Source organism: Suricata suricatta, chromosome 6, assembly GCF_006229205.1.
Source record: "Suricata suricatta isolate VVHF042 chromosome 6, meerkat_22Aug2017_6uvM2_HiC, whole genome shotgun sequence".
NCBI classification, from domain to species: domain Eukaryota; kingdom Metazoa; phylum Chordata; class Mammalia; order Carnivora; family Herpestidae; genus Suricata; species Suricata suricatta.
This window is the reverse complement of record NC_043705.1, coordinates 83,145,348-83,157,659: the sequence shown is the minus strand read 5'-3', so window position 1 is coordinate 83,157,659 and position 12,312 is coordinate 83,145,348. Positions and strand designations below refer to the sequence as shown.

General features: G+C 37.8%; 1 protein-coding gene across 7 annotated transcripts in view; it reads left to right on the top strand.

Moving 5' to 3' along the window:
• The window catches only part of EPB41L4A (erythrocyte membrane protein band 4.1 like 4A), a 250,929-nt gene that overhangs the window by 218,193 nt on the left and 20,424 nt on the right, over nt 1–12,312 (top strand). For all 7 annotated transcript variants that reach the window (XM_029942700.1, XM_029942701.1, XM_029942697.1 and 4 more), the window contains one exon: nt 7,596–7,715. In XM_029942700.1, the coding sequence (XP_029798560.1) occupies nt 7,596–7,715 (120 nt within the window). The remainder of the gene's footprint in view (nt 1–7,595; nt 7,716–12,312) is intronic.

Sequence of the window (12,312 nt, the reverse complement as noted above, 5' to 3'; positions counted from 1 at the left end):
TTTTTTTCCCTTAGTGTCTCTGCTTATATCTTCATCTCTGTCCTTTTACATCCTTTTTTAATCTATCACAGTATTTTTTCTCGCTCAGTTTCTTTCTTTTTCTTTTCTTCTCTCCACTCTTTCTTCCTTTCCTTTGTCTTCTCTGAGTTACACATCCACTTAGGATCCAGGGAAGTGTCAAAAAAAAACCCGAGGATGTGGGTCAGGGTCTCACTTCTGTCATGTACTGGTATGTGACCTTGGGCAACTCTTTAAACCAATTTAAACCTGAGTTTTCTCATCTTTAAAGTGGGTGTATACTGATCTTTGTTGTTGAATGGGTCACTGAAAAATAAATGAAATCTAGGAAATGAGAGAGTTTGACAGTGGAATCATGTAGCCTGAATCTGATCTTTGAATCTATGGCCTCTTTGCCTGTCTCCGCTTTCCTCCACCCCTTTTCCAGCTTTTCACACTTTTCTTTAGTCTCATATTCCTTTCTTCCACCTTCCCTACCTTTATACATTTGGTTATTTTCAAACCAGACCTTCTTATGCTCTGATTCATCAGTAGGTTTTAGTAGGTTTTAGGTCCCTGCGTGTTTGCAAATGTAAAATTTTCTGGTGATAGGGTTGTAGCTTGTGTCAGATTCTTAAGGGGGTGTCTGTGTGACCCCCCCAACAGTTATAAAGTGGTCATTATGATCTCAATAGTGAAGAATAGATTGATATTGGTACTTCAGTTCACAGGTAGGATTAACAACTAAAATGCTTAAGTTTTATTTAGAGATTACTTACTTTGCTCTACAGCTTTATGAAACAATCAGTTTGACTAAATTTATCAAATTGGTAACCTACCAAGTACAAGGCCGTAGGAAGCTATCTATGTGAATATTAGGTAATATTTGTTTTTATGAGTTGGAATTTTGAATCTTGCACCTGAGATCAGAAGGCTCTGCCAGCCTGTCTCTATAGATTTGAGCTTATGGGCCTTGCTCTGGACTTGCCCAGGATGTATGTTGAGGGACAACCTAGGAAGTAGACTTACCAGGGTAAAACCTTTCACAAACCAGCTTCCCCTTAAAATACCTTGAACTTAGTGAAGTATCTTTACGTTCAAAGACCCTAGTTTGCAAAATATCCTTTGTGCTATTAATGAAAATCAGTAGTTCTTTGAGCATTCACTGGGGAGCATCTGTGGATTACTTACTAAAGCTGTCATTAGCTTTGATGTGTTGCGAGGCTTTTAGGATTTTGAGATGGGAGATTTGGGGGGGGGGGGACAGTGATGGGGAAGTTGTCTGGTGTCTTTTGCATAAGCATAAAAGTGGAAGTAACTCTGGAGCCTGGAAAAGATTTAAAGAGCAAGAGAAATGGGTAAATTGACAACAGAAAACCATTTGGGCATTTCCCTACCTTTATCCTGGGACATGTGCATCATCAACACATGAGTTATAGACGTGAGGCTGCATGCATGTGTGCATGCGCATGTGTCCACTGGCACAGTAGAGCACAGAGCAAAGAAGTAGGGAGCCTGTGTTATGACCTTGACCCTACTTGGTAGAGCTCCGTGGCTAGTTGCTGGTTACTTTACCCTGTGAATCTTGGTTTTCCCACACGCAAAGTGTAATACCTAAAGTGCCCTGCATACATACGCAGATACTATTAGATTAATGAGAACATTCAGCACTGCTCAGTTTTTATCTTAAGTCCCTGATAAATCTATAAAATAGGACCCTTTAACAGAAGAGAAGTCAGTGTTTCTAACAATTTCCTTCTATCACAAATGTTTTTAGAATTTCTTTTTGCCTAGGTACACCTGGGTAGTTCAGTTGGCTCAGGTCATGATCTCAGGGTTTGTGAGTTCAACCCACACGTCAGGCTCTGTGCAGACTGCGTGGAGCCTGCTTCAGAGTCTGTGTCTCCTCTTTCTCTGCCCCTCCCCCTCTCATGCTCTGTCTCTGTCTCTCAAAAATAAATAAATGTTAAAAAGAAATTTTAAAAAATGAATGTCTTGTCTTTTAGATGTATTTAGAGACTGTATTTGAATAATAGGTTAAAATATTTTTAAGTATTAAATACATCCCTCTAAGTCTTTTATATTATTGTTTTTAAAAAAAGAGGGACACCTGGGTGGCTCAGTCTGTTGCGCTTCTGACTTTGGCTCAGGTCATGATCTTGCAGTTTGTGTGTTCAAGCCCTGCATCACGCTTTCTGCTCTCAGCACAGAACCTGCTTCCTCTGTCCCCATCTCTCTCTCTCCTTCCCCACTCACACTCTCTCTCAAAAAAAAAAAAATTTTTTTTTAAGATTTTAGAAAAGAAAGGAAGAAGAAAGAAATTGTCTTCTATGGCACTGTAACAGGGATGATACATTTGAGTAGGGAAAATCTAGAGGATGAAGATTTTGGTAGGGTTTTCTTATTGTTAGAGTCTTTAATAAAACACACACACACAAGAAAACTTTATTATCTTTGTGCCCAAGGAAAAAGATGAGTTTTAAACAATAACAAGCTTAAGCCAGTGGGTTGTTTTTTTCCCCTGATAGCCTGAAAATAGGTTTTCTTGAAAGCATTCCCTATCACTCTGTCCCTGACTTAGGGAGGGGCTGCAAACAAGGTAAAAATTGTGGGTTTGCAGAGAGCAGTTTATACAAAGCCAACAAAAACAGTGCTCACCATGGTACAGGTTGTAAGGGTTACTGATTTCCACTTTAATAAGTCATTTCAAGATTTAGAATTTGATACGGACAATTTAGGTTTCCAGGGCATGTCAAAGTTGACAGAGACTCTGGTAGTGCTAAGCTATAGCAGCTGAGGAATGCTGTCAGATTACTGCGGGGCAAAGCAGGTTGCAAAATTATGAAGACAGTTTGAAAGGGAAATTGCACCAAAGGTAGCCCATTTTTGTGGGGAGAGCCTAAGGAATAAGTGAAAGAGACAGAAACACCTTTAAGGGCAAATAAGAATATTATATTGATGGTAGTGGGAGGTTGGGAAAAGCAAATGAATTTTTTGCTTGTTGGTCTTTGGGGAGTATGTCGACAGATGCCTGGAACCAACATAAATTTCCCAAGGGAAGAAATATTACTGAACAAATAGATGAAGATTGGTTTATAGCAGGTGATCCAAAAATGAATGAGTTGATGAGAAACACAAGTCCACCATCACTTGGGACCTGCAGGCTTAATGTTAGCAATGGAGTTGCCATATGAAGCAATTGGACAGCTGAAGAATAGAGGTTGGTTTCAATGTGTCTGACTGGCTTGGAAATAAAACACAAATAGAGAAAACATAGAGTTTTACAGCTAGAAAGGATGTTTGCAGTAATCTGGTAGGTGAAGAAACTGAGAGTTGCAGAGATAAGCAGTTTGCCCAGAGCTGGGACAAGGCAGAGCTCAGGAACACCACCTATTGCTTGTGTCATGTTGAAGCTTCATTATACATTTGTTCCCTGGGCTTTCTCACGTTCATTAAACATGGTTTTTATCCCAGTGAATGAGAAATGAATTAAGAACTGGAGTAAAGGAAGGTCCTATTAGGAACAAAACTCCTCAGGTAAAGGTAGGGGGCAAAGTGAGACCCATGAGGTTTGTGTAAGAATTCATTTGGTGATGTGAAGAATTTGGTAGAAGAGGCGGGGCTATAATTGGGAAATAGGAAGGAAGAGACTAGGAATAGTCATTATCTTCATTACAGTTATCAAGCGATTATATGGCATCTCATCTTCAAAACCCTTTGCAGACTTTAATTAAGTGTCAAGTGTAGTCATAATCTAAATTGCATAGATCATCTGGAAAAGTAGGATGTTGAAGTTTGGCGAGACATGTAGGAAATATATTAGAATTCTCTTATTCTGAAACATTGTTGGAATATACCTTATTCTAAAGCAATTGTCTCCCTTAAATATTAATTTAAAAATTGGAAGTCTTGTTATGATAAGTCTTCCTAGCCCCGCTGTGAACTCTCCTTACTTGTAGATGAGGAGATAGACAAAATATGATGAATGTAGTTATTACCTTGGAGAGTACATGAAAGAAACACTTAATATTTTGAGGTTCACTTTTATTTTATATTTTATTTTATTTATTTTAATTTTTTTAATGTTTATTTATTTTAGAGAGAGGGAGACAGAGCACTAGCAGGGTGGGGGGTGCAGAGACAGAGGGAGACACAGTATCTAAAATGGCTCCAGGCTCTGCTGCGGGGCTTGAACTCGGAAACCAGGAACAGTGAGATTATGACCTGAGCCGAAGTCAGATGCTTAACCGACTGAACTGCCCAGGTGCCCCTGAGGTTCACTTTTAAATGCAACGTCTGAAAATGAATACATCCCCGGTATAACCTACAGTGGACTCCTTTTTCCCCCTTGAGACTCTCATGACTCTCTGTCCTATAAGAGCACATTTTGACTTCTTAAAAGGTATTATGTCAATACAATGCTTACAGTGTTTTTATTCTTCAAAATATATATCTACATCAAAATTAAAATACAGCAGGAGAGGAACAAAAAAGCAACACTGGTATATCCCATACCTAGGGATAAATGAGACATGCCAGAAGCACAGGGAATGTCTTTTACTCAAATGTCTATTTCTTTATTCTCTCGTGCACAAAATAGTTCACTCCTGCCTTTTAAGGATTGAGCATTATAATATTCTTGCTTCCAAGGGCTGGGATTTTTCCTTTCCACGTTGCACCTGTGTTTTCTGGAGTACTTCAGGGTTGGAAGAAATGACACTTTCATTCTTGTAATGAGGCACCATTAACCGGAGACCTTATGTAAGGGTGTAATTTCAAACTTCATTACAGACTTAGGCAGCAACACAACCCTATTACTCAGGAAAATGTGCTTCTGTTGTGACTCTCCAATGAGACTTACATTTTTAATGCACCTTGGTAGAATATTTATGAGATAGTATCACCAGTAGAGGGCATCTGACTCTGAGACATGTGAATGTTACCTGACAGGATTTCATTGCCCTCACTTTAGAGTCTTCTATTAGAAAAACAGAAGTTACAGGTACATGCCATAGTCTGAAATTCTTTCTGATTTAGTTTTCATTACTAGCAAGGTATTGGAACTATGTGTGGTCACATCTTAGTTTTATTTATTCATTTATTTATTTATTTTAATTATCAGAGGAAGGTGTCAGTATGAAGGTAACCAGCTAAAAGTCCACACTAGAAGAGAATGAGAGTACAGTAATTGTGCTTCCTTTTAGCTGTCTGTTCTCTGGGTAAAGTAAGTTTGCCATGCTCTGAAAAATGTTACAAGATGCTGACTTCCTGATGAAAAAAATGTAACATTGTGAAATTTAGTCCTGCCCATGAACTGTGCAGTGAGTTGACTCAGAATGGAAGCTATGGTCTAAAAGACACCAAGATTAGGAGTAAGGAGACCTAGGTTTTATGTACTTTTCTGGGTAGTTTGAAGTGTACGTTCCTGTGGGAGGGGAGGTAACTCCTGCCAGACTGACATCTTCCCATTGCATGTCTCTTCCTAACTCTGGGTCCCTCATGTACTGCGAGTGTGCAAGGATTGCTCTCCCACTGGACTGTCACATGTTAACATAGGATGGCTCACAGATTGTAGGTTCTGGCTATGAAAATACATATATGTGTGTGGGTATGTATATGCATGTGGCATTTTCAAGTGGGAATGTTTGTTTCAAAGAATGACTAATAATTATGACCTCAAGTAGTATACCTTCTCATATTTTTCTTTTGATCTAATATTTTTTAATGTTTATTTATTTAGTGAGAGAGAGACAGAGTGGGGGAAGAGGCAGGGAGAGAGAGGATCCCAAGCAGGCACCACATTTTTAGCACAGAGTCCAACACAGGGCTCGAACTCACTACTTATGAGATCATCAAAATCAAGAGTCAGATGCTTAACCACCTGAGCCACCCAGGTGCCCCTAGATATTTCTAATATTAAGGTCTATAGCACTGTATACTCAAGTTTAATTTCCTCTGTACATGCTATGTGAGAGAGAACTATGTTTCTTAATCTGAAACATGTCGTCACTGTGTCCTGTTAATTTTTCTATAACAGCCTGTTAGAAATGAAAGCTTTAGTGAGGAAACACAGTTCAAAGGCTTGAAGTGTGTTATGGATAATTTTTTACCTAACACAATTTCTCTTTAATCTAGAGAGATTTAAATAGTTTCTTCTTCATAAGGTACTGCACTTTTTAACTTGAATTTGCTTTACATTGTCTTTAACTTATTTGTGAAATGAGTATTTGTCACCCGTCCACTGATTTGCATTTATAAGCAAATCTAGATATTCACCCCACCGTCTATACTAAGTGCTGTTCACGGGGCAACCAAAAGACATCTGTTCAGAGAGAGAAATGTCTCCAGACTTGTCTGTTTTTCTCAATTTTTTTTTTGAAGCAGTTATGCTCATTTCGTCATAGTTTTGTGATGAGGAACTTAGAGTTCCATGCTGCTGTCCCATACCCTGGGAGCATCCGCGTGTGAAATGAATACTCTGGAGCAGCTTCCTAAAGAACTAACAAAAACTATAAGTTAAGTATTCAAATAACAATTGTTAGATCTTTGTAAAGAATACTCATGGCTTCACAGCATCACTGCAGTGCATTCCGGACAGGGTTGCTTTAACTAATGCTTCTTCCCCGCCTGTCCTCCGCAACACCTCATCTTTGTTGTTAGAAAGATTTGATAAAGCAAAAGTCCAAAACTTGTGCAGTGTGGTCCATGGATAGGTGTTGTTAAGTTCAAACGGTATTTGAATGTTCAGACTTGGCTGTGAGTACTTGCAAATTGGAGGAGTTCACTTCAAAAGCCCAAATTTGTGGATTATCTTTTAAAAAATCAGAGGCTTTGGAAACAGTGTCCCGTGACCTCGCATGGCAGCTGCTTGTGTCCCCCAGTAGCCGCCACCCTGGACTTCCCTTTCCCTTACTTCCATCCCTCCATCCCCTGCCGGGCCCTCATCTGCAGAAGTGTCGAACCTCTTGGCCATGTGGGCGGCCATCATCAGAATGGCGTGTGCCTGTGAAGCGGCTCATGCACCTTGCCACCACTTTGGACTCTCTGTACTTCTAATTTTGTGTCTTAAAAATAGGAATTGTATCTGGCACATTTTGTCCATGAAAACTTTGACAATCAGTGTGAAATCTTAAGAATATTTCAAAATAAAGTTATTTATTGCTACTTTGATTAGCACATTTAAAAAATATTTTGTTTCATGATTTTAGGTCGGCTCTATGGTAGAGACTACTGTTTCTTTAGTCAAATCTTAAAAATGTTTTAAGTGAGTTTTTTGTTTGACATGCCTATTCCTAAGAAGCTTTTAAGCCAAAGATAGAAGTGTGAATAATATGTACTTACATAGTTATGTATAAATATTCTAACACACGTACATATGTATGTGTGTATGTGCTTATCTGCTTATGGATATATTAATCCAGTTAATACATTTTAGCTTTAAGTGATTTTCATAAAACTGTTCCTGAATAACTTTTTATTTCTTAGTAACTTTTCAATAACTTACTTGATAACTTCTTAACTTTTAAAAGCAAGTTTATGATGAACCAAAAAAGCACACGTGTGGATATTAACTTGAGATGAATGGTCTTTCTTTTCAGAATACGGCAGGAGAATGATATGGTTGATTCAGCGCCTCAGTGGGAAGCTGTATTAAGGAGACAAAAGGAAAAAAATCAGGCGGACCCCAACAACAGACGATCCAGACATAGATCTCGCTCGTACGTGGCTTCTTTTTATAGCTTTATTCAAAAACACCGAGCTTGAAGTAGCATGCAGATTCTTGGGCAGACTGGGCTGTCTCTTTGAGGTCTAAAGGGATTGTAGTCCAACCATGATTGTCCCATTGTCTGTTTGTCATATTTACCTTCTTGTGTTTGTGGCATTCATTAACTATATCTGAAATCACAGAAGTTGGAGCAGTGCCAAAACAGAATGTCAAAAATGAGGCTATCAAAACTATTGTTTTGTTTGTTTTGTTTTTAAGTAAAGCATACATTCAGCTGAGTGAGTTGGCCTAGTCTTTGTTCCGGAGCCTGGCTATTGGTGAAGAACCTGCTGCTTCTCTCAGTTGGAGTCTGCCGAATTCCCTGAAGTCTTGTTTGAGATTGAACCAGATGTGACTATCTTCCTATTAAATTACCGTTTGTGAGCAGTAGTCAGTGAGTGATTCATTACACCCCAGTGCTGGGACTTGCCTGCTCCTTCTGTTGCTAGGCAATGCCATGTGTGAGCACAATTACCTGTAATGATGAGATTGCCAGTCCCCCAAATTAATTTTCTTTTGAGCTGATAAAATTTCTGTTTCTTTTTGTTAAGTGTGTGCATCATCCAGATTTAGATGCCCCCGTCCACACTCCCCTTCTCAAGGCTTATCTTTTAAAAGTGGGCTGGGACTCTAAAAGTGGTTAGCCCTCTAGGGTTGCTGATTCGTGGAAGGAGGGAGTAGCATCCCAGGTGGTAGAAGGACGCCAGGAGTGGGCGCAGCGACAGGCTGTGGGTGGGTGCAGGGCTCCGGGTGAGCCAGGCAGAGGGTGCAGCTCGAGGTAACAGAGGTCAGGAGAGGACTCTGGAGGATACACCCCAGAACCCTGTGTGACTCTAAGCGATGTTTCTTGGTCTGAGATGCTTACTTTTCAATTACAAGTTATCTTAGGTGTCTTTTTCTGTTTATCAGTAGTACCTCCTAATGAGGATGTCTGCTTCTTTTGTAATAGAAAATCGGCAAGTTGTCACTATGCAGTGCACCACTCCCTTCGAGATTTGTTCATTGCTCCATAATGTTTTTGTTCTGGAACCTAATTAAAATGTTCAATTTAAAGCAGAAGTTAATAAAAAGTTTCCTTTGTCTTGGATACTACCTTCCCCTAGCTCCCTTATAAAAGAGAGGTTTAAAACTTGAAGAATCAAGACCTCATTGTTGATAGTTTAACCAAAAGGCACAGAATCCCCAAGATCAGGATGCAACATACTCACGGGTAAATCTCTTGTAATCACACTTTTACCTTTCTGTGTGGATTCTTCTCCTATGAGGCACTTATACATAAGGATTGGTGACTTGGCCTTAACTCTTAAAAACATGCTTAATTTTTCTAATAATTTCTAAAACATTCTAAATTCAGTTAAATGCTAGTAGTAAATTTCATTTATTAAAAAGGGAAAAGTAAAATAAGATATGGAAAAGTTTTTAATATAAATCTTGAAGAGGCAAAAAAATATTACTTGAGGCAGTATTTAAATGTTTTTAGTAATAGTCCATTGTATGATTATACCACAATTTGTTCATCCATTCTTCTCTTGACAGACATATAGATTGTTTCCAGTTTTTGCTACTATGTTAAAAATTGCTCTAGATGTTCATTCAACACGTTCATACTAGAGTATGTTATCTTATGCCCTGGGATAAATACTTGAGTGAAATTGCTGGATTAGAGGATATTGCTAGCCATATTATATGTAATAATAACTACCACAGTGATTTCTATGGAGGCTGTATCATTTTACACCCCCACTAGGATTGTATGAGAGTTCTAATTCTGCCCCATTCTTACAGATACTCACTATGTCTTACTAGTTTTAGCTAGTCTGTTTGGCTTGACGTGGTATCCCATGATGGTTTCGATTAACATTTGCCTGATGACTAATGACATTAACCACATTTTCCTGTGCTTTTTGGTTATTCATATATCTTCACTTTTAAAGTGTTGAAGTTTTTGCCCATTTTAATTGGATTAAAATTAAGGATTTAATAAAGGATTAATTAAGGATTGTTTCCTTTTTATTATTTATATGTAGGGTTCTTAATGGAGTCTGGATAGAAGTTCTTTTTCAGATATGTGTATGGTGTATGTTTTCTTCCTGGCTGTGGTTTGCTTTTTCATGTTCTTAACATTGTTTGTTTTTGTTTTGTTTTTTTACATCCATGTATAATTTTATTTTATTTTATTTATTTTTTTTTCAGCATCTGGAAGCTCAGAATTGTCCTTTTTTTAAAAAAATTTTTATGTTTATTATTGAGACAGAGACAAACAGAGCATGAGTGCTGGAGGGGTGGAGAGAAAGGGAGACACAGAACCTGAAGCAGGCTCCAAGCTCTGAGCCATCAGCATAGAGCTTGAACTGATGAACCATGAGATCATGACCTGAGCCGAAGTCAGAAGCTTAACCAACTGAGCCACTCAGGTGCCCCAATCATCACTACTTTATAAAGTCTCTCATGGAGATATTAAATATTCACCCTCTTCAGCCATCTCTAGTAATCACATACAGTATACCAAAAGTTTTCCAGATTTATGATGTGGTTTCATCTTAGCTTGGGCAAACCATGCAGTATTTAATACATAGTAGCAAAATATTTACTATTGAAGCTTGAAAAGATGTGAGTTCTTTGTGTGCAATCTTTCATTTATGCATGTGAGAGGGTTGTCTTTTTTTTTTAATGTTTTTACATTGTAGTACTTGTTTTGCTTGTTGGTGGTGCTTGCTTATTTAATACATTCCATCAAGGACAGAAAAAAAAATGATTGAAGAACACTATTTACATTATTTCATCATTTCTGAAATGCATAAGAAAAATATACACAATAGTTATTCCTTGTGTTTTTTAACAATGTATATAACTATGAAACATTTTTTGATAAGCAGACTTTTAAAATTCCGATGAAGACCAGTGTATCATTTTGTTATCATTTATAGTTAACACTTTTTTACATCTTAAGGAATATTGGCCTACCCCAGAGTCACAAAGATGTTCTCATATCTTTTTCTAGCAGGTTTATGGATTTTGCTTTTATATTTAGGTTTGTCATACATCTAGAATTGATTGTCCAATATGTGTGAGGTAGAGATAGATATTGAGAAGTTTTTTTTTCCAGATGCTTATGCACTGTTCCAGTACCATTTGTTAAAAAGACTATCTTCATTAAAATGCCCTAGGGCCGTGGTTGAAAATCAATTGACTGCTTATATGTGGGCCAATTTTATTTCATTGATCTAATTGTTTATCCCTAAGCCATCAAGTTGTCTTGGCTACTGTAGCTTTATATTAAGACTTGCACCAGGCAGTGTAAATTCTCTCATTTTTTTCCCCAGATTGCTTTAGCAGTTTTGGGTCTTTTGCAGTTCTATGTGAATTTTTGAATCAGCTTGTTAGGTTCTACCAAAAAAAAAATACTTAACCATCCATTTTTTAAGTCTCTTAACTTTCACCAATGTTTCTTGGATTTCAGTACAGTTATTGCATTTATTTTGTTAAATTTAATCCTAAATGCTTAATATTTTTAATGGTACTGAAGTATACTTTAAAAAATGTTATTCTTTAGTAGATAGGAACACAAATTACTTTTTAATATTAAAATTGTATCTTGCCATCCTGCAACCTTATTAAATTGTTTTCATATCTCCAGCTTTTTTTAAATTTCTTAGAAATTTCCACATGTACCATCCTATTGTTTGTGACCAGAGACTACTTTCCTTTATTTCTAATTTTTTTCTTTTTTCTATTTTTTCTGTAATGCACTGGCTAGATTTTCCAGTATCGTGTTGTATTACAATTTTGAAAAGAAGTGGTAAGAAAGGAGACCTCCTTGGCTTGTTCTTTTTCCTACAGAGGAAACATTCAGTATGTGAAGTATGATGCTAGCTGTAAGATGGAGGGATATCCATTCTGTATCTAGTATAAGACGGTTTTTTGTCGTCGTTGTTTTACCATGAATGAGTTTTGAATTTTGTTATAAGCTTTTCTGCACCTGAGGTAACTCTATATGGGTTTTCTTCTTTATGCTGGTAGTGGAAGAAGTACAGTGATTGGGTTTTGAATGACACACCCTTGCACTCCTGCCATAAGCCCTCGGGAGCCTGATGTATTCTTTTCTGTTTATTGTTGGATTCTGTTTGATACTATTTTGTTAAGAAATACTGGTCTATAATCTTCTTGTAGTATTTTTGTCAGGATTTTGGTAATGGGGTTTTACTGGTCATTTAAAACAATTTGGGAAGTGTTCCTGTAATGCCCAGAATTCGGGAGCCCCCCAGAAATGAACCACCAGAGTCCAGAGTCAAAGCCAAAAAGCAAGGGTCGTTTATTACAGGTTCGAACCCAGGCCTCTGCTCACTCCAAGCTGGTGGAAAGGAGAGAGCCAGAGAGCCCCGAACAAAGGTGGGGTAGGACTTTTATGAGTTTGGGAAGGGGGAGTTACAGGAAATTGTGACATAGGTACATTGGTCCTATTATTATTATACAATATTATTGACAGCAGGTTTATCCAATTACAACATTTAGAGTGTTAACCAATCACAGAGTAGGCCCAGGACCCAGGA